Genomic DNA, 27,953 nt, shown 5'->3' on the forward strand with positions numbered 1-27,953 from the left:
GCGTGAGCCGGGGAAAGCTGCAGAGCTGCATCAGATAATGCTGTTTACCCACATGGCCTGGAGCTGCTGCTGAGGGAGGAACAGTCGAGTCCAGTCAGAAAGCCACAGAGAGGGGTGCTACAGGGAGGGAAACCATGTCCTACCACCACCACAGGAACCCCAGCCAGAGCAGCCACCGCACCATGAGCGCCGAGGAGAGGTGCTCCACGCCCGTCCACCACCACAAGACGTCCACGCCCACACACAAAAGCGCCTCGTCCTCCTCCTCGTGCCAGCGCGACACCCGTCAGGTAAGTGGCGCCCGCCTCCAGACAGACAGAGCGCGACACAGTCCGCTGCTCTGGGAACAGTGTAGTGGTGTGATTCACTCAATCTGGTCCCCCGAGACTGTTTCTGGAGCAGCAGACAGACAGAGTGGGACTGACTGGAAGTAACAGCTCCCTGAGGGCAGTCTGTAAGGGCGATCACTGAGAGCTGTGCTATTATGAGGAGGTGATGACTATGCACTGTATGTAACTAGCTATTATCATTCTAGGCGTTTTATGTTGTGCACTGTAGTATGTTGTAGAGTAGTGGTGCCAATTCCAGGCATTGTGGCTTATATGTGTCCACTGTTCACCATGTCCTAAGTGGAACAGTGAATTAGATACATTATTTTTTTTAAGGGTCAGCTTACAGGGGCTTAAATGTTAGCCCCTTTTGTAAGCGTGTGAAGAGGAAGCCTTTCTACTGTCTCGGTCTGTGAACTGAACTGCCATATCACCTTAGCCATGGAGAAACAGGACACTTATCTGGAATCTCTGACATCACGGCTTTTCCGATGGGGGGGGTCGTGAATAATTCATGAGGTAGAGTTAGAAAGCCAAGGCTCGATTAGACCAGGGAACATGTGGCACGCTCTGGTATTCTGTGCTGTGTGGGAGCTACTTCTGCATTCCCGTAACCATGGGAGATTGCTCTCTGAAGAGGAGTGCTTTGGGGAGTTGGTGGGGGAATTGCGGCCTGTACAGAACACTTACAGTAGCAGTCAGGCTTGCTGCTAAATGAGAGATTTAACCCTTCCTGGGCCTCCTACTCTGTTCCCTGTCGTGCTGTACATGGTGTACAAAGAGACCTTGTGAGCTCTGCGGTCTTCTAGCCTGTTCCCTGAATTCACTCTAATCTAAACAGCATATTGATGTCCCATTCCTACTCCGCTAATTTAATGAGTTTAATTAAAGTAGCGAGCAAGGAAGGTAAGAGGCATGCAAGAAATTAGGCACTTGTCCAATTGATTCACCTTACTCGTCCTTTGTGAGACTGCGATGCCTAGAAAGGTTATTGGCCGATAGTGACTGCTGTTGTATTTCATTACTGTAGTAATTTACTGGGTAGATGCTATAGATCCAGGGAAGCACCAGAGGATTGTCTACTATACTACACAGCTATTGTTGTGTTGAGGCTGGAGGTGGGGCCGTGTGGTGTGATTTGTTAATACAGGCTGATCCTGTGTCCTCATTGGCTCCCGAGTTGAAAGGCACGACTAGCTACAACCCAGCTCAGTATCGCCATCACCGTAGTGATGCATTAACTCGAGCACCAAGAGTCATCTTTATAACTCTGTTGCCTCGTTGTTTATGTGGTTAGGGGGTGTAGAAAGAGTATGTGTGTATCAGTGTCTGTATGCGTGTTTACTGCTGTATAAGGGTTACATCCTCCCCAGAGACTCCTGGGGAAGTGGTGCAGACTACAGACCCAGGGAAAAGACCTCGGTAGGCTTGGCTGGCTGCAGTGTGTTTCAGTGTGCGAGGGAAAGTGAGTGCAGTGGCTATTTGTAGGGGGAAGCCTTAATGAGATCCAGTCCCTATGGGATCAGTACATGTCACTTTCTCTTGTGCTGCAGACTACCGTTAGGCACTCTGGACTGGAGACTCTCACAAGTGCAATTAGAGACACCACCTGCAGTGTATAGTACCGACACACTGATTCAGCGCACATCCTACACAGTCATCCCTCTGTGTGTCTAGATAATCACGCTAACCTTTCTCTCTATGCTATAACAACCGTCTGCCGTCTCTTAGTGTGATAAGATGGTTCTGAGGCATGGAGATAAGGAACATGATGAATCTGAAACGTTTGGTTCCCTTTATGCTTCTGTGGGGGACCCGGGAAAGTCTTTTGATAGCAGACGACTAGTGGATTTCTGGCTGTGGAGAAATCAATGACGTGATTATGTACAGCAGCAGCAGATAGAGGCTGTGTTCATGGTAATGGTTAGAACACATTGATGGAAGATGAAAGGGTGATGAAGCGCCGGCGCTGACAATATAATACATCTCCGCCATTTTCACTGTGGCAAAAGTATATCCAATGAAGCCCTTGTTTTGGGTGTCCAACCACTAAGTCCCTTTCAATTATTATTTTTTTAACTGGGTTATCCCATTGAGGTCAAAAGCGCAACTGTTCCCGGAGAGCTACCATCCTGTAGGTTTTCGAAAACCTACAGGACGGTAGCTCTCCGGGAACAGGGTTGGAGTGAAAACCTACAGGACGGTACCTCTCCGGGTACAGGGTTGGAGTGAAAACCTACAGGAGGGTAGCTCCCCAGGAACAGGGTTGGAGCGAAAACCTACAGGACGGTTGCTCTCCAGGAACAGGGTTGGAGTGAAAACCTACAGGAGGGTAGCTCTCCAGGAACAGGGTTGGAGCAAAAGCCTACAAGACGGTAGCTCTCTGGGAACAGGGTTGGAGTGAAAACCTACAGGATGGTAGCTCTCTGGGAACAGGGTTGGAGCGAAAACCTACAGGAGGGTTGCTCTCCAGGAACAGGGTTGGAGCGAAAACCTACAGGAGGGTTGCTCTCCAGGAACAGGGTTGGAGCGAAAACCTACAGGAGGGTAGCTCTCCAGGAACAGGGTTGGAGCGAAAACCTACAGGAGGGTAGCTCTCCAGGAACAGGGTTGGAGCGAAAACCTACAGGAGGGTAGCTCTCCAGGAACAGGGTTGGAGCGAAAACCTACAGGAGGGTAGCTCTCCAGGAACAGGGTTGGAGCGAAAACCTACAGGAGGGTAGCTCTCCAGGAACAGGGTTGGAGTGAAAACCTACAGGACGGTAGCTCTCTAGGAACAGGGTTGGAGACCCCTGCACTACACGTTCTTTGCAAGGGTTGGCCCATAGATCCTCCTCTTAATGGACAATCCATGGGCAATCTGTGTTGGGGGGTGGGGGGGTAAATCTGCCATCTGTTGCCCATGGCAATGTGTGAAGTGGAGAGTACAGCAGACACACTACATATTCCCACCTGCTCCACTATAGGTCAGGCTTCTGCCTTCTGGCACCTAAAGGTTTAACTCAGTGCTTTCTTCCCCTCGCCCCTCCTGCAGCTCTGAATCAATCATGTTTACTACAGTGAGACAGTGGGAGAGGCCCAAATGGCACCCTATTCCCTACACACTTGAGTGTACAAAACATTAGGGACACATGCTCTTTCCATGACAGACTGACCAGGTGAATCCAGATGAAAGCTAGGATCCCTTTGTTGGGTTTTGATAAAATGAAATATACTTATTCATGTCACTGAGGGAGAGCGGGTAATGTTTACGTTATGTCAGGATATGTTATTGTTAGCCATCAGGGATCCTATGGGAGGGATCCTCTGGGATGAGAAGAGACACAGTCAGGTACCAATCACCATGAGAGCCGTGAGTTGGGGAGGATTGAGCACTTTGGGGCAGAGGTCAGGTCAGATGAAGAACAGATATCACTAAGGTTCTGTCTAGCAACAGAGATGTAGTGGCTGTTCAGATGTGTAGGAGGAGACTCTTCATAGGAGAAAGGGTTAAATATCAGTCTTTGTGTGAATATGTCTTTGTCTGTTCAGCTGTTCGACCCCTGGGATGAATAAACTTGGTTTAAGCTTTCATATTGTCCGTCGAGTTCTTACTCTGATATTTGGAACCTAACACCTTATTGATGTCACTTGTTAAATCCACTTCAATCAGTGTAGATGAAGGGGTGGAGACAGGTTAGAGGGATTGTTAAGCCTAGAGACAATTGAGACATGAATAGTGTATGTGTGCCATTCAGAGGCTGAATGGGCAAGACGAAAGATTGAAGTGCCTTTAAACGGGGTATGGTAGTAGGCACTAGGCGCACACGGTTTGTGTCAAGAACTGCAACGTTGTTGGGTTTTTCCCGCTCAACAGTTTCCCGTGTGTATCAAGAATGGTCCACCACCCAAAGGACATCCAGCTAACTTGACACAACTGTGCGAAGCATTGAAGTCAGCATGGACCAGCATCCCTGTGGAACACTTTCGACACCTTGTAGTCCATGCCCCAACGAATTGAGACTGTGCAACTTAATATTAGGAAGGTGTTCCTAATGTTTTGTACACTCAGTGTATAATTCTCTATATTCCCTATGGGCCCTGGTCAAAAGTATTGCACTATTTAGGGAATAGGGTGCCATTTGGAACGCAGGCAGTGTTTATATTACCTCACACTGTGTTACATCTCATCAGTAGCGCAGCAACAGCCCAGCCCCTCTCTCACTCAGATTTATGGCAAAGCAAAACCCAAGACTGCAGCAAATGACTCTCGTCTCGTTACAATCACATTGGCAGTGATTACCAATGCCTGGCACTTAGGTTGTCTGCTTCTGATCAGCGCTAGGGTCCAATGGGTACTTAATGTGGTACTTGAATTAACATCCATCGTGTTGGGGGATTAGTTACTACGGTGTGGATATTCCTCCGGCAAATCTCAGCCTGCTACTTGTTGTTGTTTAGGTTGCAGGTGAGTTGCCTTGCTTAGTTGCGAAGCAAGAGAGATTCGCTACACAAAATCAACATGGTCTCAAGTGTTGTGGTGTTAGCATTACCGGATTTGAGTTTGTTAAGTGTGCTTCAATACACAGCGAACATACCAAACAAGGCGGTATGTTGCCTAATGCTCAAGCAGCAGTAGTATCCCCTCAATGCTCTGTTGTGTGTCTGTTACTCTGGGAGTCCCTGGGAAAACAGATGTGTCAGGCGAAGCTGCCATAGGAATTCTGCTTCTGCCGTGCCGTGTAGGTCTAGATAGTTATAGTCCAGTTTTACCCTAATTTGTCCCCACGGACCGTTGGTCCTTTTCCCTGCTCTTAAAGACCTTAACTGTAGTAACGGTTTGATTCATTGCAGTATTGGAGATTAATGTAGCCTACTACACCACTGTGTACCAATGAAGGTTGGTCCCATGAGCTGGTAGTTAGTTACCATTGAAAGATATAAATAGCCTGGACATTTGATAGGTTTATACTGTTTCCACGCTGGTGGATGCATAATGCATTGCAAGCTTTAAAGCAGTGGAATAATCAGTCATGAGTTGGATCCAGTGGATATCATGGCTGTTAAATCACAATCCCAGGTAGTAAAACGATTTAGACTACGTTAAAGCTGAAATGAAACATTTTAGAAAGCCAGGGTCCTTTTTAATAATGCTTTATTAGGCCTAGGTCTTCATAAGATAGCCTACTTCATACAAATAAATATATACAGTCCCAGTCAAAAGTTTGGGCACATCTACTCATTCCAGGGTTTTTCTTTATTTTTACTATTTTCTACATTGTACAATAATAGTGAAGACATCAAAACTATGAAGTAACACATGGAATCATGTGTTAAACAAATCAAAATATATTTCATATTCTTCAAAGTAGCCACCCTTTGCCTTGATGATAGCTTTGCACACTCTTGGCATTCTCTCAACAAGCTTCATGGAATGCATTTCAATTAACAGGTGTGCCTTGTTAAAGTTAATTTGTGGAATTTCTTTCCTTCTTAATGCGTTTGAGACAATCAGTTGTGTTGTGACAAGGTAGGGATGGTATACAGAAGATAGCCCTATTTGATAAAAGACCAAGTCCATATTATGGCAAGAACAGCTCAAATAAGCAAAGAGGAACGACAGTCCATCATTACTTTAAGACATGAAGGTCAGTCAATCCGGAAAATTTCAAGAACTTTGAAAGTGCAGTTGCAAAAACCATGAAGCACTATGATGAAACTGGCTCTCATGAGGACCGCCACAGGAAAGGAAGACCCAGAGTTACCTCTGCTGCAGAGGATAAGTTCATTAGAGTTACCAGCCTCAGAAATTACAGCCCAAATAAATGCTTCACAGAGTTGAAGTAACAGACACATCTCAAAATCAACTGTTAAGAGGAGACCGTCTGAATCAGGCCTTCATGGTCGAATTGCTGCAAAGAAACCACCACTAAAGGACACCAATAATAAGAATAGACCTGCTTGGGCCAAGAAACACAAGCATTGGACTTTAGACGGGTGGAAATCTGTCCTTTGTTCTGATGTCCAAATTTGAGATTTTTGGTTCCAACCGCCGTGTCTTTGTGAGACACAGAGTAGGTGAACGGATGATCTCTGCATGTGTGGTTCCCACCGTGAAGCACGGAGGAGGAGGTGTGATGGTGTGGGGGTGCTTTGCTGGTGACACTGTCTGTGATTCATTTAGAATTCAAGGCACACTTAACCAGCTTGGCTACCACAGCATTCTGCAGCGATGCTCCATCCCATCTGGTTTGGGCTTAGTGGGACTATCATTTGTTTTTCAACAGGACAATGACCCAACACACCTCCAGGCTGTGTAAGGGCTATTTGACCAAGAATGCGAGTGATGGAGTGCTGCATCAGATGACCTGGCCTCCACAATCACCAGACAACCCAATTGAGATGGTTTGGGATGAGTTGGACCGCAGAGGGAGGGAAAAGCAGCCAGCAAATGCTCAGCATATAAGACTGTTGAAAAAGCATTCCAGGTGAAGCTGGTTGGGAGAATGCCAAGAGTGTGCAAAGCTGTCATCAAGGCAAAGGATGGCTACTTTTTTGGTTACTACATGATTCCATGTGTTATTTCATAGATGTGATGTCTTCACTATTATTCTACAATGTAGAAAATAGTAAAAATAAAGAAAACCCCTTGAATGAGTAGGTATGTCCAAACCTTTGACTGGTATTGTATATACTTTGATCTTTGGGTTGTTCGAATCTTGACAGGATGTTGAAGTAAATAAATATGCTGTCCTCTGTTGCAGTATGAGCAAGCTTTTATTTAATGTAGTGTAGATTTATTTCTTTAGAAGTGAGAGAATGACTTGTGACCATTATTTTAATAATAATAATAAACTACACAGGGAAGTTGTTTTAGTGAACTGAGGCTTTGCTCTTGTTCTTTGTCTATCAAGCCTAATCAGGAAGCTGGAAGCCTGCTTACTGTGTATTGGGACAACAATGTTGTATATTATTGGAGCAACCTCAATCCATCTATCCTCCCAACATTGTGAGGAAACAGATTTAGTGGTTATGATGCATTCATTCCTCTTCATATTCAAGCGTAATGGGGGCAAGTATGCAAACGTTTCTGAATTCATTTCTTTGGAAGCATCTTGTTTTTTTGAATTAATTTCTTTGGAAGGTGAGTTGAACTTTTTAAATAGAGGGCTTGGAATGGCCTACTTCTCCTCCCAGGCTGCTATGGTGACTGAACTGGGGCAGACCAGAACAGAATAACAGCTGTAGTCTCTGGTTTTCTGCACTGGGCTGGTTAAAAAACTGGTTGTTACACACTGAAGTCAAGTCTACTTTGCCATATTTATTAGGCTGTCCAATGTTGTTATCTCTCTCTCTCTCTCACACACACACACACACACACACACACACACACACACACACACACACACACACACACACACACACACACACACACACACACACACACACACACACACACACAGAGAGAGACCCACACATAGAAACAGACACAGAGAGCGAGAGGAGGTTGTTGCAAGGTGAGAGGTGTATTTTTGTCCACAACAGTGCAGCAGCCAACAGTTTGTTTTGCCTTGGGTGTTGTATGTGTGGTTATGGCCACATGACCCTTCATGGCCTATAGTAATCCCTGGGTGGTGAGTGATGCCTCATCCTGTCATGCACACACGCAGACACACACATACACACACACACACACACACACACACACACACACACACACACACACACACACACTGGGCTGTCAGCGCTGCAGGGGACTCTTATTAGGCAGATAATAATGTTTCCGTATTCAGCTATAACCTCACCTGACCATCGCCCGGCCCACACAGCCCAGTGGGGATTCTCCCGGGTCTCTGTCTTATAGTGGGACACTTCTGCCCTGTCATACGTATCCTTACCTGACCCCATCCCTCCCTCCACTCCAGAGGAGGCCTGTGATTTGCAGAGCCAACAGAAACAGGAGAGCAGACTAAGGGAAAGCTAATGGAGTGGAAATGCTGAGAGGGCTACAAGATACTCAATCGGGCAGTATTTCTGTAAATAGGTAGACAAAATGCCCAGTTCGATGTAATATACTGTAGTATACTAGTAGTATTTCTGTTATAGCTGGTAGTATCTATTATGCATACTGTTTACAGGCAGAATGCGATGCGGCCAAGGCCGGGGGCGTTTCTTTACTGTTGCTGTTTTCCCTGACCCTGGAGAAGTGAACAGATGAGTTCCGACACGGCTCTGTTTTTGTCTCCATCCCTAGGAGGCAGACAGCTGGGAAATCATTGAGGGACTGAGAATCGGTCAGAGCAACGTCCAGAGGCCAGATAAGCACGAGGGCTTCATGCTGAAGAAGCGAAAATGGCCGCTGAAAGGCTGGCACAAGGTAGGGCTTAACGACCGAGTGGGACACAAAACTGTTTACTTGTTTTCATCGATTTCCTTGTTGCGAAACCCTTCAGAAAAGTCACCAAACACAATTCTCAAAAGGACATATATTTCTAGAGACAAGTACTGTTAGTCACCAACTCAATGTTTTGTTGTTGTTGTTTTTCCAAAGCGTTTTTTTGTCCTGGACAATGGGATGCTGAAGTACTCCAAGTCGCCAATTGATGTGAGTAACCCTGACTAGTAGCCACGAGGCAGAGACCGAGGGCAGCCTCGCTTGGCATGGCTGTGGCACCATGGTGACTCAGCAGAAACACCCCCAGGGTCACTGCCCATTGTGTTTCAGCTGCCCAAGTCAGCCTGCAGGAAATCTCCAAATGACTTTCTAAACTGCTGCGTCCACACTAATCAGATGTGTACAAAGGACCCTTCCTTTCACAGGGCTTCCTGGAATCAGCCATGTTCTTGTCAGCCTTGATCTCTTTGAACCGAACTGGCAAACTAGCCTCAATGCATGATGTTGCGTAATAGTGCTGAATCACATGATGATTACTTTTGAATAAGACTTTAGAGACAAGTAGGCCTGTAGCTTTCCATCGTGATGCTCTTTTCTTTTTCTTCACCTTAAGATTCCATTTATTTATACAGCAACAATGAGTTATCACACCTGCTTACATGACATACGTTGACTTCTGTTAAACTCTCTTTTCTCAGATTCAGAAAGCCAAACTGCATGGCTGCATTGATGTGGGTCTGTCAGTCATGTCCATCAAGAAGAGGGCCCGCCGCATTGACTTGGACACAGAGGAGCATATCTACCACCTCAAAGTAAGCTTCATTGTGACTGAGATAGAAATGATGGATGATATAGGCTAAGTCAGGAAGAGGACAATTTCTACACTGAGCAAAAATGTAACAATTTCAAAGATTTTGCTGTGTTACAGTTCATATAAGGAAATCAGTCGATTGAAATAAATTTAATCTATGGATTTCACATGACTGGGCAGGGGCCACCCACTTGGGAGCCAGGCCCACCTACTGGGGAGCCAGGCCCAGTCAATCAGAATCAGTTTCCCCCACAAAAGGACTTTATCTTGACAAAGGATAAAATGCTCACTAACAGGGATGCACAACATTTGAGAAAAGTAAGCTTTTTGTACATATGGAACATTTCTGGGATATTTTATTTCAGCTCATGATACCAACACTTTACATGTTGCGTTTATATTTTTGATCAATATATGTAAAAGATATGGACACCTCTTCAAATTAGTGGATTCGGCTATTTCAGCCACACCCGTTGCTGACAAGTGTATAAAATCGAACACACAGCCATGCAATCTCCATAGAAAAACATTGGCAGTAGAATAGCCTTATTGAAGAGCTCAGTGACTTTCAATGTGGCATCGTCATAGGACCTTTCCAGCGAGTCAGTTTGTCAAATTTCTACACTATGTAAGTGCACACAAGACTAAGATCACCATGCGCAATGCCAAGCGTCGGCTGGAGTGGTGTAAAGCTCACCGCCATTGGACTCTGGAGCTGTGGAAACGCCTTCTCTGGAGTGATGAATCACACTTCCCCATCTGGCAGTCTGACGGACGAATCTGGGTTTGGCGGATGCCAGGAGAACGCTACCTGTCCAAATACAGAGTGCCAACTGTAAAGTTTGGTGGAGGAGAAATAATGGTCTGGGACTGTTTTTCATGGTTCAGGCTCGGCCCCTTAGTTCCAGTGAAGGGAAATGTTAACGCTACAGCATACAATGACATTATAGACGATTCTGTGCATCCAGCAGTTTGGGGAAGGCCCTTTCCTGTTTCAGCATAACAATGCCCCCGTGCACAAAGCGAGGTCCATACACAAATGGTTTGTTGAGATCGGTGTAGAAGAACTTGACTGCACAGAGCCCTGACCTCAACCCCATTGAACTCCTTTGGGATGAATTGGAACGCAGACTGCGAGCCAGGCCGAATCGCCCAACATCAGTGCCCGACCTCACTAATGCTCTTGTGGCTGAATGGAAGAAAGTCCCTGCAGCAATGTTCCAACATCTAGTGGAAAGCCTTTCCAGAAGAGTGGAGGCTGTTATAGTAGCAAAGGGGGGGACCAGCTCCATATTAATGTCCACATACTTTTGGTCATGTAGTCTAGGTACAGTAGCCTACATAAGCATTTTACTGTTGGTCAACACCTGTTGTTTACGAAGCATGTGACAAATAACATTAGATTGGATTTAATGTGGCATCACTCTACATTTGCATTATTCAAAGACTATGCCCTTTCCTCTCCTTCTCACGGCTCTTCTATTCCTTTCCCCTCTCCTCTTCTCTTCTCTCTTCCCAGGTCAAGTCTCCAGACATCTTTGACTCCTGGGTGGTCAAGCTGCGCCACCACCGTCTCTACCGGCAGAACGAAATTGTCCGCTCCCCCCGAGACGCCACCATAAGGACGTTCCCTCCCCCTGCCACCACTGAGTCCCCCATCCCACACCCCCACCCTCAGCCAGCCCCCACCCCCATTGCGGGACAACATGACGTAAAGGTGGGCCTCTCTTCCCTGGCGGTTACCTCGGCACAGTTGTTCTCTGCTGTGGTAAGCTGAACTCTTACGTCTGTCTGACTCAGGTTGGGTTTACATAGTGGCAGTGGCCCTCATACAACGCTATTAACGTTTCAATATACAGCCACTCAACATTTTCATTTGTGACGGGTTCTAACAACCCTGTTCAGTTACCGAGCTAATTATAAGACTAATGGCACTGAATCCCCCCAGGGAGGGGAGAGTCTCTGGCAGACTCAGGTTATTAGGACTCATCAAACAAACCTGTATTCAGAGCAGCTGGGCCTGGGTCTCGGCCTGCGCGCTACGGGCTCTTACTGATCAGCACTCTCACAGGACCTGAGTCAATAAAGATCTGTGGCTTTGAAGTGGTGATGATGCAGGAAATCTTTACTGTTCTAAATAGGAAATCTTTGATGATTTGGACATACTATATCTCCTGTCCTTTGCTTCACAGTTACTATACTAATTTCTCTTAGAAAGCATAAATTCTCTTCTAATTTCTCTTAGAAAGCATGAATTCTGTTAGAATGTGTCTTAGAAAGCAGGAAACATACATGTTTCTCTCACATCTGGTGTGTGTTATTCAGAAGGTATACATACTGTATGTCTGAGGTGTGTTTACTAACCCAACCCTCTGTGTCTCTACCCCTGTCCTCCAGCAGCCCAAACCCACCACCCTTCCATCATGGCAGTCCCCCCCGGTCCCTAGTAGCAGCAGCCTGCCGGCCTCCTACAGTAACGGACAGAGCAAAGTGGCCGCATGGCTCCAGGAGTCGGAGGAGATGGACAAGTGTACAGAGGGTAAGTGCTCTCTTCCCACCATCACTGCTGTGAAACATCCATCTATTATATCGGGATGATAAGGATCAGCAATATATTTCCCTTTCCCTGCCAACATTGAAAGATTTACTGTATTATTCATATGATGGGATATTCTCCTCATGCCCGTGTCTGATTTACAACAGCTTCTGATAGTAGCAACTAGGGTTGCAAAAGGAGGGTATATTACTGGAAACTTTCAAAGTTTACCAGTAAACTACCAGAATTTTTGAATCTTTCAAGGATTTTATGTAATCTATCACAATACATCTAGTGGCCCTTTGGGGTACTTCATATTATCACAGGCGCCTCTCTGGCTGTCAAATAAAAAAGAGAGAATATCAAAGCTGTAAAACATAAATATTAACCATCAACTTAATGAACACCATTTGGTGTTTAATATAAGGGTTTCAGTGTTAAATATCCTTATTTTTCTTTTACACTTTTATTTATTTTACTATGTCAATATGTATTTGTTGTCTATGTTGTGTAAAAAGTCAATAATTGAACGAGTTGCAGAAGTAATTGAAAATAATGCCATTGTTGATTCGATTATTTGGCTATTTTCTCTTGAACCATATGGTCTATCGACTAGACACTTGTGGACAATACTAATACTGTATATTAATTGAAAAAAATAATAGCCGTAGCAACTGCCTGTCATATTATTCCACTTTGTTACTTAAACTAATAAGGATATTTGTTTTTCCATAATTGTTCTCTCATTTGTTAAACACAGCAGTGATAGAAAAACGATGATTGTGTCAGACGTGGTCTTCCAGTGTGTGACCCATGTCCTTGTGTTGCTTCTGTCCAGAGCTCGCCCGCTGCCAGTCCAGCCTGGTTGAGCTGAGCAAGTTACTGCAGAGCCTGGAGATCTTACAGAGGACCCAGTCGGCTCCTAATTTCACTGACATGCAGGTAACGCACACACACACACACACACACACACACACACACACACACACACACACACACACACACACACACACACACACACACACACACACACACACACACACACATAGCAGGAGTAGGGAGAGTTTAATCTTAGTACAGCAGTGTCTGAGTGTGGTGGGGGGTGGGGGGGGGGGGCTGTTACTCTAATGGATGGAGGTGTGTATCTCTGGGCCTCATGGTCAGGCTGTGTGAGGCCCAATTCGTTTCCAACACAGCCTTCATCTCTGTCACTGTACATCAACACACTCTAATAGACTCACATAATTCACTGTTGCTTTTGTTGCTTTCCAATCAATGTATAACAAATTGCATTTGATTAAGAGCATACATCAACGTTTGAATGTTTGCCATTTGCTTTGAATCGTTACATTTCATTAAGAGAAAGTTTTTTTTTACTCAGTTGTGTGGAGACGATCTCATCCTCAATTTCATAGCTAACAATGTGTGTGTGGGTTAACTGTCATTGCTGCTATGTTATCTGGCATCATTGCTGCTATGTTATCTGGCATCATTGCTGCTATGTTATCTGGCATCATTGCTTCTCTCTTAGTGATGATGCAACCTTTGCTTGTCTTATTAACCACCTCTCACATATTCTGATCCGTGTTTGTTATGTAGAGCAATTGTGTAGACATGTCAAAGAAAGACAAGCGCATGAACAGAAGATGGAGAACAAAAAGTGTCGGCAAAGATGCAAAATTGCAGCTTCAGGTACCTCTTATTTCTTAGATATCCAGTCTCTCTCTTTTTCTGTCCCACGCACACATAGCTCTTTGGAATCGTTTCTGGTTTAGTAGCCTCCATACAAAATGCCCCAGATATATTCAAGGCAGTCTTTCTGTGTCCGAAGGCCCTCATTGTGCAGCCGTCTGCAGGGGGAAGCACAGGGCACATCATTAAGTTGAATTTTTTTCTGTGGGTACGTCCCAAATGCCCTACCCATAGGGCTCAAAAGTTGGGCACCACTAATAGGGTGCCATTCGGGATGTATCCAGTTAACCCCACCGCATTATCGCCTACCAACATGGGTCATGCAATTATAGGTCAGGACACAGAGAACATGTTAGGCTATCTGCTCAGGATTCAATGTCCTTTTTGTACTTTGTACTCATAACACAAAGCCTGAACCACATACCCTGTTTTGGTCTGTACAATTACTTTTTTCTTATATTGACTAAATTCCCCTATTTACTTTTAACACTCTACTGCTTCGGGAAAAGGCTAGTCATGCTTTGAATTCATATAACGCTCCGTTATTTAAAACTGTTCCAATGGCCGATTGCAACAACGGACAGTTTAAAAGCCTTTTCCTTCATGATACTGAGTTCTTTTCACTACGGGCGTTCTGGTAGATTATGTAGCCCAGAACCAACCGTTTCCTCACCAGCGGCCCTCTGGGATACGTAGTGTTAATGAATGAGTGAGTCATCAGTCCAGGAGAAACAAGGGGAAAGGTTTTTTTCCTTGTTTTATGGTTTATTTATAGCTGAGGAACATGAAAAGAGCATTGGTTGGAACAAAGCCTCTGATTCAACTGTGCTTCACCGTCTCCAATGACTCGGCAGACTTGCTATGCTTTATAGAGGGATGTAAACAAACATACAAGTATGCGTATCTATCTATTATTTACCATCAGTCTGTATGCTCAAATATTTATCTGAAGAGACAGCAGAAGGGTGTTCTATAAGGAGCCAGAACTTGAGCTTAATCTGGACCCATTCACTCCTTTCTGTAGACACATAACTTGGCCTACATTCCCACCCACCTACAGCGCCTTCAGGAAGTATTCATACCCCTTGACGTATTCCACGTTTTGTTGTGTTACAGCCTGAATTTAAACATGGATGAAATGAAAACAATTCTCACCCATCTGGCCTTGTGTTTTAGGTTATTGTCCTGCTGAAAGGTGAATTTCTCTTACAGTGTATGTTGGAAAGCAGACAACCAGGTTTTCCTCTGGGATTTTCTCTGTGCTTGTAGCTGTATTCCATTTATTTTTATCCTAAAAAAACTCCCTAGTCCTTGCCAATGACAAGCATTAGCCATAACTTGATGTAGCCACCACCATGGTTGAAAATATGAAGAGTGGTACTCAGTGATGTGTTGTGTTGGATTTGCCCCAAACATAACGCATTGTATTCAGGACAAAAATGTTTTTGGCACATTTTTTGCAGTATTACTTTAGTGACTTGTTCCAAACAGAATGCATGTTTTAGAATGTTTTTTTATTCTGTACAGGGGTCTTTTCACTCTGTCATTTAGGTTAATATTGTGGAGTAACTCCAATGTTGTTGATCCATTCTCAGTTTTCTCATATCACAACCATTAACCTCTGTAACTGTTTTTAATATCACCATTGGTCTCATGGTGAAATCGCTGAGCAGTTTCATTCCTCTCTGGCAACTGAGTTAGGAAGGACACCTGTATCTTTGTATTGACTGGGTGTATTGACACACCATCCAACTTCACCATAATAACTTCACCATGCTCAAAAGGGATATTCAGCATCTGCTTTTTTATCTGCCAATCGGTGCCCGTCTTTGTACGGCATTGAAAAACTTCCCTGGTCTTTGTGGTTGAATCTGTGCTTGAAATGCACTACTTGGTTGAGGGACCTTACAGATAATTGTATGTGTGTGGTACAGAGATGGGGTAGTTAATCTAAAATCACGTTAACCACTATTATTGAACACGGAATGAGTCCATGTAACTAATTATGTGACTTGTTAATAAGCACATTGTTACTCCTGAACTTATTTAGGCTTGAATAACAAAGGGGTTGAACACTTATTGACTCAAGACATTTCAGCTTTTAATCTTTTATTAATTAAAAAAAAGGTTCTACAAACCACTTGGACATTATGGGGTATTGTGTATAGATCAGTGACACAATCTCAGTGTAATCCATTTTTTTATTCAGACTGTAACACAACAAAATGTGGAAAAGGTAAATGGGTCTGAATACTTTCTGAAGGCACTGTAAGTCTTCTAGGTGGTACTTACAGTGCCCCACTTCACTCCTCCTTCTCAGGTCCCATCTCTCCCTGTGAGTGCCAGCATGTCTCCAGTCCGCCTCCACTCCTCAAACCCCAACCTGAGTGCTGAGCTGGTGGACATCCAGACCCCTGCCTCTCGCCTGGCTCCTGACAACATAGAGTGTGGAGGCGACTACATCAAACTACAGGAGGACTTCTGCCTCATCGCTCAGAAAGGTACACACACATACATATACACCGACAGACAGAAAGACAGACGCAGACACACATACAGGCTTCTGCACTGAATAGAAAAGTCATGTTAGACCAGACTGTCTTTAAGTATGGGTCGCGACCCACTTTGGACCTGTTAATGGTGGGTCGCGACGTGTCAGAGTAAATGTATAATTATTTCATTAGTGACTCATTGATTTGGCCAAGTGCAACTGCGCTCTCTGCTTAGCAGCTGTGTCTGCACAGTTTGGCCACTGCGCGAGTGGGAGGGAGATGTGCTCTGTGATTTACCGGATCTTTCTTCTGCAGTTTTCGTGAAGATCCCTCCGCGACCCACACACTGCGGCACTGTCGTTCAGCAGCAGACGATGCGCTGTGAGCCACTGGCTTCTCATTCCCACGCATCTCTGTCATCCAATTGACTCAAGCTAGCCACAAGTTCTGACTGAACTCAATCGTCATGAAACGCGAATACAGCGATGAGTTTCTCTCTCTTGGTTTCATACAAACTTTGAGAAATAACTCGGAGCGCCCACCATGTGTTTTGTGCGGGGAAGTGCTTGGTAATGAGTGTCTCAAACGAACACGTCCTGACCAAACAGCATGATGGTAAACCCAGGGGCCTCTTGGAAAACGTCAGCTAGCAAGGCAGGTGTTGATGATAAGCAGAAATAATATCTCATAGTAGTCGATGTGAGTTTCTTTCAAACAATCACCTTCTACACAGCTAATAGCTAGTTAACGTTAGCCAAAGCAAGCTAGCTAGCTACTGATAGTGCAACCTGAAAAATTATCAGGCCTACTGTACATATTACTGTAGAAAGTATTGTTGAAAACAAGTCTAGATTTGAACTGTTGCAGTTAAAATACAAGTATGCATTTTTATTCTGAACTGGAATAAACTGATTGAAGCAAGATGCTTTTTGAGGCAAACACTCACATGTTTGGGTTGCTCATCTACAGCAGGAAGCAGTGTGTTTTTTAATGGGGAACAATAAACATTAATATTTATATGGGTATTTAATTGTTATTTGTTTTTGTCTATACTGCATTTGTTTTAGGCATAAGGGCAATGGAATGTACCCATATTTACAATTAGTTGCATGTTTTTATAAGCTTGGGTCCCAGGAAAACACAGAAATCCTAATTTGGGTCATAGACTGAAAAAGTTTAAGAACCCCTGTGTTAGACTATTGGAATACATTTGACACCAACCAACAGATTTATTTACACTTCACGTGGCTTTACACTATCCATACCACTAAAATAAAGTGAAAGCGATACTGAAGAGTTGTTACTAGAGGGTGTGTTTAAAGGGATTTCTGGTTCCTTTCTTTGCAGTCCACTCTCTGCTAAAGTCTGCGTTCAACACAGTGGCTATAGAGAAGGAGAAGATCAAAACTGTTTTATCAGACCAGGATCAGTCATCAGGGCAGTCTGTCCAGCTCATCACCCTCAGGAAGTCTCTGTCACAGGTGAGACATGCAGGTGTTCTATAAGAAATGTACTACAGTACCCAGAATTCCCCTGCACTGGGAACTGTCATTATAAATTGTTAATATTGTTGTTTTTGTCAGAATTCACTGCGTCACTTCAAATATTCATTGCAGCACATAACATTTTTTTAATGTAATGGATGGAGAGATGAGGTGTTTTGAAAGAATGATATGGCTTTCATCATTTGTTTTACTAGACACACTGCTTTGTTTTCTGTTTCTATGAGAATGGATCCATTTTTATATTGTCACATAGTGAGACTAAGCTAATAACTCATCATGGAAAGCAGAGCAGCCATTGCTGATTCATTGCAATCGCTTTCATCTCTTTCTGAGAAGCGAAACGTGGAGATGAAAAAGAGGACAGCTTAGTTTAAAAAAACTGCTGTTACCTTTTTTCAAAATAATATGAAAGTAATATTAACTGCGTCTCAAGTCCATTAAGTTGACTCCTTAGGGTTGCCAATGATTTCATTGGAGCACGTTCTGTGTTGACATGTCAAATTATTTTTGTGAAATGTGTCAACCGTTTACTGTTTTGGTTCTTAATTGGGAGTTTTCGTAATAGTGCAGGTCAAGGGTATCAGGCCATGGCATGTTGTGTGTGTGTGTGTGTGTGTAGTCTGGGTGCCTGCAAGATAGAGTCGTGGTATGGCTACAGAGAGGGTTGTCGGGATGTCAACTTAACATGCCCTTTACTGCAGCTAAGGGTAGTCAGGGTAGCTGATGTACTGTACTCTCCTTAGGGACCTGTTAGGTAGGTTTGATTGGAGATATTACAGTTTAGACCAATACAGACCATAACTGCAGCAGTAAAATCTGTCGAACTATAGGTGACATTATAACTGTATCTCATTTTCACAAAATATGTCCATGGTGTGCCAGTACATACAGTATAAGCCTCCGATATTTCTGTGTTAATGAGTTGAGTTTATTTTATTTTTACAGGGACAGTGCACATTAATCAACGTTTCAGTAAAAGTGCCGGTTTTAGCCAGCCGGCTAATTTTCAACCGCAGTCCCTGGGCAGGTTATTAAAAACAATTACAATATAGACAATCATTGAGCAGTGAGCACACGCAGAGCAACATAGGACAAGCAAGACATAGCATACAGACAGAGCAACATAGGACAAGCAAGAGGTAGCATACAGACAGAGTAACATAGAACAAAAAGCAGTAAGACAAAATTCATAAAAGCAACAAAGTGTTTCCACACCTCACAAGCTACAGACAACAGACAACATGGAAAGAGGCAATACACAGCTAGGGATTATGTTCACAAATCTGATTGACCTTTAGCAATGTCTTCATGCATTTTGTGAAAGTGTGATATGTGGTGCAGTTATGTGTGTCTGATGGCAGTGTATTCCAGACATGGGAAGCTCTCACAGAGAAAGCGGATTTACTAAAGGTGCTTTTCCTTAAGGGAACTATACAGTCACCTCTCATGGCAGACCTTGTGGATCTGCTGCCATATGTTTGGGTTTTCTGTTTAACAAAAATGAATGTAGAGCTGCATGACATAGATCCAGTTTTAATGCTTATCTTTTTAGTTCTCTATTCCACTCTGTTTTCTCATCTAGCTGACAGATTAATGATTGATCATTATTTCTTTCAGGCCCTGTCCCAAAACGCCGAGCTTAAAACCCGACTGGGCCGCATCCACTCTGAGTCGGTCCTGTCTGAACAAAAAGTCAGTGTGAACATCATTCCCAGTTCTGACGAGGTAGCTACATCTTCAACTAGATAAACTTGTCTGAAGTTTTTCTATTCCCCAAAACCAATGTCCCTGACTTGCAGAAAACCTGCCATTGCAGTGCTGAATGTGCTTATAGCAGCCATCCGATAGCTGCCAAGTGAGGTCAGGGAGAATAGCGTGATCTTGTGTGCTGTTTTTCCCCCTCTTTGGTGATACACAGGCATAGAGCTGGCCATGTAGCCTTAGTTAACTGGAAAACATTGTGTAATCTCTGCTTACTGCATTTGCCAATTACACTATTGATTCCTGTCCTTAAAGAAGGATGGTGCTTCCAGTATATCTTGGCAGGTGAGCTTACTGATCATTAAGTTATGCTGACCCCGACGTCAAGGTAAATGGGAAAATGACTAATCAGAAAACATTGTGACCTCAGTCCTTTCAGAAATATAGGAAGAATAAAGACCCCCATTACACATTGCAGTTCTGTCATTCCCCTCTCCCAATTAATTTCAAATAAGTTACTTGTGTTTCACTGTGTTTTCTTACAGGCTGGTGAGCAGATGGGAATCCCTCTGACACAACAGACGTCCAATGAGAGCAGGCTGTCCATGTCAGAGTCTGTGTCCGAGTTCTTCGACGCCCAGGAAGTGCTTCTGTCTGCCAGCTCGTCGGAAAACGAGGTGAGAGTGGGGCGTTGAGAGGGGGGTGGCAGCAGGACCACGGGGAGCAGATTGAAGAGGAAGGGGGAGGGTGAAAACATGTCAAAGAGCTGGGAGCTCAGATTAAGCATGGCCGATGGCCCGAGTGGAGCTGGAGTTCGTCAGCGATTCATGAGAAGAGTGTGAGGGACAGAGATAACACAACGGAAAGTCAAACAAAGCCACACTGGAGGGAGGCTCTCCAGTCTCCATTCTATTATCCTGCTGCTTAAATCCTTCAACTGGGTCCAGTCATGTCCTAAAGCACGGCAGCATTTCTCATGCCACCGTCCCCCGGGATTTCCCACCAACTCCAGGTTTTCAATGATAAGCCCTTCTTTATGGATTTGACATGGTTCATCCTCTAGACTGATGGTTTGTGTCCGTTCCTACGCCACAAAGATGGCCTTTCTCACTCACTGCCATGAATACCAAGCCCCAGTCAATATGGCCTCATAAAAGCCAGCAGGACTGGCTTGCTGCTCCCCAGGTATGCAAACACAGTGCTGCTAGCTAGAGTCCCACTGAAGGATTACTCACCAAGGATATCCCATCACTAGTCTAAGGCCAAATCCTCTGCCTCAGGTGCCAGGCCCTATTCAAACCAGCAGAGTGCTGTTGGCCAAAAAAGCTCTTCCAGCAGCCGACTGTACTGCAATAGAGGCCATTACCGCCAGCTACAATCTGCTTTTCTCTGGCACCGTCAATGAGTTCATTATATGTTACTATATATAAAGTGCATGGAAATGCTGCAGTGTCTCATCTTTTGATTACTGCAGAGCGAGAGAGAGAAAGCCAGCGCTGACTGCAGTTTGCTAGCCACTGGCAAACTGTTGTGTTTTGTGTGTGTGTGTGTGTGTGTGTGTGTGTGTGTGTGTGTGTGTGTGTGTGTGTGTGTGTGTGTGTGTGTGTGTGTGTGTGTGTGTGTGTGTGTGTGTGTGTGTGTGTGTGTGTGTGTGTGTGTGTGTGTGTGTGTTATTGACTAGGCTCTCTGGGTGTGTGTACTGTACTGACTCAGTGGCTCTTTTGTCCCCCGCTCCCTCTAGGCCTCAGACGATGAGTCATACGTCAGCGATGTGAGCGATAACATTTCAGAGGACAATGCCAGCGTGACCGATAACGTCTCCAGACAAAGTAGGTCCCCCCTCTGCGGCGGCCTCTCCTTCCATTAGAGCAAGGGGGCTAATGTAATAGAGGTGGTGGTGAACCCCCTGCCCCCACCACCACCTCCCCCCTCTCCCACTGCGATGGCCAGGTCATTTATCACTGAGGCAGGGATTGACCTTGCAGGGCTCACAGTGTGCCAAGAGCGGCACTCAGGGTTTATGAAAGCTGTCAGGGGAAAGTGAAGCAGGGCCTCCCTCTCCTCTGCACAGGCACTCTATCTTCTATTCTAGCCATTCATCCTTTGACTATGTTTCAGTCATGAACTACCTGTGGCTATTATGAGATGCAAGGACTAGGATTTGACGAAGCCTGGTTCAGACGGTCGTGAGTCCTCGAGGATGCTCCGTGACAGTATTGTACTTTCCTATTTTTTTTCAGTGCTGAACGGAGACCTGGCTGGAAGTTCCTTCCGTAACGGGCGGCGCCCGTCCCTCCCCGCCCCTTCGCCGGACTGCAGCAACATCAACCTGTGGAACATCCTGAGGAACAACATAGGGAAGGACCTGTCCAAGGTGTCCATGCCCGTGGAACTCAACGAGCCCCTCAACACCCTGCAGCACATGTGTGAGGAGCTGGAGTACACTGAACTATTGGACAGAGCTGCTGATACGGAGGACCCCTACGAACGCATGGTACGGCCCCAACACCCACCCCTCTGAGTACCAACGCATGGTACAACTGAAATGCTCACCCCTCTGACAACCAATGCATGGTACGGCCCAAACGCTCACCTCTCTGAGTCCTATAACTGTATGGATGCACTTAGAAAAGCCACAAGTATAACTCTGCATTCTCTACCACAAGGTATGACCTAATCTTACATTACTGGAACTCTTAGTGATGATGTGACCCACTAAACCAGCTAACAGAAGACATACTGGAGAGGCTCATTAGATGACGGAAAACCTCTTCAGGTTAAGATGGAGTTCATCAGCACAAGCAACTATATACATTCCCGGTCTCTACCATCACTAACCCATACTGGGTGAGTCCAGTCCATGGCATGTGTGCTGGCGTGGCGTTGGCAGTGCCATGCCCAAAGTAAACAGTCTGAACAACAGCCCTGGCCTCTTCCAGAGACAAGGCCCAGAGACATCACGCTCCGCTGCAGCTGTCGACCTTGTTCAATCTCACATCTGTCATTCTCCTGTCTTTTTTTACCATAACAGGACGGTGTGTGAATACTAACGTTGCACTTGCAAGACAAGTGTGACAATAATGATATTTTACTGGGAGGTTGTAAACCAGTATGTACCAGGGGTTTAAATGGCGTTTAGATCATTTTATCATGTATTATTTTATGCACAAATGATTCATTCGTAACTTTTATCAAACAAAGAGAACTTCTGTTTCAGTGTAACGCCACTGGCAGTATTGATGGAAAGCGTTGTGTATGTTTTACGTTGTTAGCGTTCATTGTGTTGCCGTTTCTCTGCTACAGGCCATTATGGCAGCGTTCGTCATCTCAGGATACTCCTCCACGTACTACAGAGCGGGAAGCAAGCCATTCAACCCTTTACTGGGAGAGACGTATGAATGTATCCGTGAGGACAAGGGCATGTGTTTTATCGCTGAGCAGGTAGGTACTCGGAACACATTCATTACAGAGTTGCGCGGGCCGTATGTATCAAGCGTCTCAGTAGTAGATCTGGGATCGGTTTTGCTTTTTACATAATGTGTCGGTAATCCTGTCTAACTCTGCTTTTTTTTTTTTTATCTATCGCGTACTGTACACCCTACTGTACGGACTACTTATTGAGAAAAAAATATTATAAAATATATATATAATATTGAGTTGTACCCCCTTTTGCCATCAGATCAGCCTTAATTCACCAGGGCATGGACTCTACAAGGTGTCGAAAGTGTTCCACAGGGATGCTGGCCCATGCTGACTCCAATGCTTCCCAAAGTTGTGTCAAGTTGGCTGCATGTCCTTTAGGTGGTGGACCATTCTTGATACACACGGGAAACTGTTGTGTGAAAAACCCAGCAGCGTTGCAGTTCTTGACACAAACCAGTGCGCCTGGTACCTACTACCACACCCAGTTCAAAGGCACTTAAATATTTTGTCTTGCCCATTCACCCTCTGAATGGCACACATACAATCCATGTCTCAATTGTCTCAAGGCTTAAAAATCCTTCTTTAACCTGTTTCCTCCCCTTCATCTACACTAATGGAAGTAGATTTAACAAGTGACATCAGTAAGGGATCGTAGCTTTCACCTCGATTCACATGGTCAGTCTATGTCATGTAAAGAGCAGGTGTTCTTAATGTTTTGTACACTTGGTGTATATATTTGTTTTACTCAACCCCCCCACACCCCCTGGATTTAATGGGCTCGTGGGCCGAATGTTTGCCACCCCTGCTCTAGAAAGACAAGACGGGTTGCCTCCCACAATGTTCCCTGGGTCTGGGTTTTCCAAGACTAGGTCAAATGTGTCAGTTCTCTTCCATGTACTGGAGTCTGTAAGATCAATTTAATAGTAACATGAGCTGCAGGTTGCAGTATTGTATTGCACTGTGCTGCAGACTGACAGACCTGTCAGGTCTGGTGGCTTTCGGCGTGCTTAAAGAAAGACTGTGTGTCCCAGTCGGCTGACAGGGCCTTTGAAGGTAACTCAATTTTTTTCCCCTTGGTCTGACTGAACCTAGTCTGCACTTACCCTAAGTGCTGGTGTCAGCTGTTACCAAGTACCCAGTCTGCATGATAGTCACAATATAATGACTCACCTTCTTGTATCTTGACCTAAAATAAATTCCTCTACGAGGCAACAATCTAGCAATGTTGCCACTGATAAGACGTGTGACGTTTGATTATCTCTTTGAAGGTGAGCCACCATCCACCAATCTCAGCTTGTCACGCTGATTCCAACAAGTTCACCTTCTGGCAAGGTAGGTTATCTGTTGAATTACAGTGTCACACACGTTGTGCACTTCCTCAATGAGGTCATGGTTTTCTTTTTCTTGACGGCTAATTCTGCCAATTTTCTTCTCAGATGTCAGATGGAAAAACAAATTCTGGGGGAAATCCATGGAAATCCTACCCATTGGCACAGTCAATGTTATGCTTCCAAGGTAATCCAGCTTTGGCCCTATTCTTCAGCTACACACAAACACACACACACACGCAGTCCCACTCTGTGTAACATCCTTTAGATGTTCCTTTGGAGTGGACCTTCTGGCGGGCCAAACCAAACGTCTCCGCGGGCCCAGTTTGGTCCCCACTGTCATTCGCTATAGGAGCTACCTAAATAACTCCATAACAGTGGCCTTACCTACTTAGAGCCATCAGGCCTCTGCTAGCCTCCCCTTGCCACAGTCATCACTTCACCCTGTGGAGTGGGCTCTATGCTGGGTCCTGGGAAGCTTTAAGGAGCTACTGTACTCCCTACTGAAGATCCCCTGACTGGGTTAGGGAGGAGTGAGATGGGCTGCGCTCTATTTTCCATCCTGTGAGAAATGAATCAGAAAGACAGAGGAGCAGGAAAGGGGGGGTGGGAGGGCTGCTGAATAAGCACATAGATTATAGGAGATTGCAAGCGTGTCTGCCTCAACAGAAAATGAGATTGCACAGGTATCCACAAGCCCCCGCTGTTTTGTTTATGAGACTTGTGATTATGTTGCCCAGTAAGCATCTCAAAGACACAGACCGACTTAATAACTATCATTGTCTGTGATTACTGTAGATATCCTGAGAGTGTTTCAAGCTTTTCACGCTAATCGCTATTGTGTCGTTCAGCTTTGGTGATCACTATGAATGGAACAAAGTCACCACCTGCGTGCACAACATCCTAAGCGGCAGAAGGTGGATCGAACACTACGGGGAGATCACCATTAGGAACACCAAAAGCAGTGCCTGTATCTGCAAACTCACTTTCGTCAAGGTAAGACATCGGTGAACTCAGCTGTGGATATGACCAGTACAAACACTATGAAGTCCAAAGACAATTATGTGCTGAGAAATAACCATCCCTGTGAAGCGTTTCACATTACCATAGCTGTCTCTTTCATTTGGAAATGTAATTATTGTCTATTTGTTACCTTTCAGGTGGGGGATGAATGCTATTTATCTTGCGGTCACAATATTACTGTTACCATTTTACTTGCAGGGAAATTACTGGAGTTCTAATGTCAATGAGGTTCAAGGGATCGTGATGGACCAAGAGGGGAAGGTAGTGCATCGGCTGTTCGGAAAATGGCATGAGGGCCTTTACTGTGGAGTCCCGCCCTCTGCCAAATGCATCTGGAGGACAGGTAACCACGTTAATCATACTGTTGCTAAGCAGGATGCTTTGAACAGTTTTTTTTGATTGGATATCTCCTTTCATTTAGCAGATAACAGCATTAGAGTAGAACATATGCTACTAGTACATGAGACCATAATATGGGAACAAAGAAAGTGTTGACAATGGTGTCAATAGTCCAGACAATTCAAAAAAAGGACTTGAAACGGATTCTTGATTCTTGTGTTCTTCTCTCAGGCGCCATGCCCACCGATTACGAGCTGTATTATGGCTTCACCAGGTTTGCCATTGAGCTCAATGAGCTTTGCCCGGAGATGCAAGATCTGCTACCACCCACAGATGCCCGCTTCAGACCCGATCAAAGGTAGAGTCAGACAGCCGTCACACTTCCAGCTACTGTGAAGGTTGTTGTAATGCCCAGACAGTATGAGAAATGCACTGTGTGCTACTGCTGCCACCTGCTGAGAGAACGTGGTACAGTAGCATTATCATGCAGATCTGACTGTACTGGACTAGTGAACCATTGCAGCTTTAGTTGTACTCTCATATACATTTTCAGAATTGATTTGTGAAGCTACAAAAAGGGCTTAAAAACGAGTTTTGAAATCAGAAATAAGACATCAGTCAAATAGTATTTGTACGGGTAAATATGTTGATAAGCTTTGTGTATTTCTCTGCTGAGTGACACTTGACAGTGTATTTGAGTCATAGTGATGTTGTTTCTCTACATTAGACATCTGGAGGAGGGCAATGTGGAAATGGCTGCCTCAGAGAAGCAGCGTATCGAAGACCTGCAACGCACCAGAAGGAAGTGGCAAGAGGAGAATGACATAAAGCACGAGCCACGCTTCTTCAAGTAAGTACAGAGGCTAGAGGGTCATTTACAGCGACGTAAAGTATAAACCAGGCTAGCTTAATGGGAGAAGAACGAGGGGTAGATTGGGGAATGTATCCCCAAGATCGACAGCAATACATCTGGCTGTTCCTCCTACACTTGTGTGGCTGAGTTGTCATTATCCATTCCATTCATGACATTTAACTCCCTGACGATTTCATTGATTGCCCGTCTCTTTACTCCCAGGAAAGTGGTTGATGCCAATCATAGGGAGCGCTGGGTCACTAACAACACCTACTGGGAGCTTCGCAAATCCCCCGGCTTCATCAACATGGAAAACCCTAATCTATGGTAGCATATGGATCGCTATACAGACCATATCATCACCGCTGACAGAGGCTTTTTCCTATGCACAATACGGTTTTCAAATGAACGTCTCCTTGACAAGATGACAGTGTGGAAGGATACAAAAGACTTCAGAGCTGAGAGATGAGTTGGACCAACCGTCACCCTGTTTGGCACTGCAGCCAACCAGTCACCCATCCAAGTATTCTCTTGGATCCCCCTCATTGAGCTTGCTGCAGAGGCTGGGTTGTCAGGGCAACAATCTTACCACGTAGATCTATCCTAAGCTGTTTTGACTTCAGAGGATGTCCTTGCCTTAAAAAGTCACCTATCCACACCACACATTTTAAAGCTTTTAGTGAAACCCACTTGAGTTCTGAAAGCAGTTTGATTTAGACTAGTGTTTGGATTAGGCTTTTGATTACCTATTACTGTATGTATCATGCATGCTTAGAGTGCAGCTTTCATTGGCATATGCTATATAGACTATAACAAAAATAAAATTGAAAGAAGTCTGATATTTTTGCAAAATATCGTCAACTCAAAGAATTTAGTGAAAATGTAACTATTATACAATATTGGTAAGATTGCTCTTATTTTTGGATCAGCCTTTTGTATTAGTTGAATCTGTATCATAGCTGTATTCTCTCTTGGGACACATTTTTGTTTTTGCAGTTAATTTGTTTTTGTCACTGGTATTGATGGACGTTGCTGTATACTGAGAGATTTCCTCAGCAACTCCAAAAGACAAACCCCTTGAGCGGAGACTTTTAGTTCCAGTTTGCCTGGAAGAGGACCATCATTACAAGACTGGCCCAACTGCTGATGCGTAAGGACTGACCTGAGAAACAAGTTCCTTTTTGACCCTTCATGTCACTCACCACAACTGTTATTGCAAACCACATGTATAGACATTACTTCTTTCCCTTATACAGCTCACATTCAAACTAGTTTTAATAGTTTAAGGTAAAATAAAAGTTTTTAAAAGTAATTATAAATATAATTGTAATGTTCTTTAATTTCCTGTACTACAATTTCTGTGTTTTTTGCTGTTTGCAGTTTAGCCTGTAGTATAACTGAAAGGATGTGTAATACTAACACTCAGGACGTCTCATGATGATCTGAAGAGATTCCTACCCAGAACGTTTGGCCTTGTGCCATACCCTTCTGAGGAATCAATTTAAAACCTGGTCACTTATCTGGATACATGGTTACACGAATCATCT

The 27,953-nt window shown here is 44.5% G+C and overlaps 1 protein-coding gene across 1 annotated transcript; it reads left to right on the top strand.

The window, feature by feature from the left end:
• LOC120057883 (oxysterol-binding protein-related protein 6-like) lies at positions 1-27,718 on the top strand. Its single transcript, XM_039006358.1, has 22 exons — positions 1-290; positions 8,563-8,685; positions 8,860-8,913; positions 9,402-9,515; positions 11,034-11,195; positions 11,915-12,053; positions 12,889-12,992; positions 13,650-13,742; positions 16,063-16,243; positions 17,582-17,715; positions 19,357-19,464; positions 19,986-20,117; positions 21,182-21,269; positions 21,681-21,934; positions 22,744-22,881; positions 24,132-24,195; positions 24,300-24,378; positions 25,043-25,187; positions 25,413-25,557; positions 25,785-25,911; positions 26,281-26,403; positions 26,629-27,718. Exons 1-22 carry the CDS (start codon positions 135-137, stop codon positions 26,735-26,737), a joined length of 2,772 nt encoding a protein of 923 aa, XP_038862286.1. The 5' UTR covers positions 1-134; the 3' UTR covers positions 26,738-27,718.
• The last annotated feature ends 235 nt before the right edge of the window (positions 27,719-27,953 follow it).

Source organism: Salvelinus namaycush, chromosome 13, assembly GCF_016432855.1.
Source record: "Salvelinus namaycush isolate Seneca chromosome 13, SaNama_1.0, whole genome shotgun sequence".
In the NCBI taxonomy this organism is placed as follows: domain Eukaryota; kingdom Metazoa; phylum Chordata; class Actinopteri; order Salmoniformes; family Salmonidae; genus Salvelinus; species Salvelinus namaycush.

Excerpts from the sequence above, each read along its gene's own strand:
- LOC120057883 (XM_039006358.1), top strand. The coding sequence starts at position 135 with ATGTCCTACCACCACCACAGGAACCCCAGCCAGAGCAGCCACCGCACC. Across the intron at positions 12,054-12,888 it reads GATGGACAAGTGTACAGAGG|AGCTCGCCCGCTGCCAGTCC; the intron begins GTAAGTGCTCTC and ends GCTTCTGTCCAG. Across the intron at positions 16,244-17,581 it reads CTGCCTCATCGCTCAGAAAG|TCCACTCTCTGCTAAAGTCT; the intron begins GTACACACACAT and ends CTTTCTTTGCAG.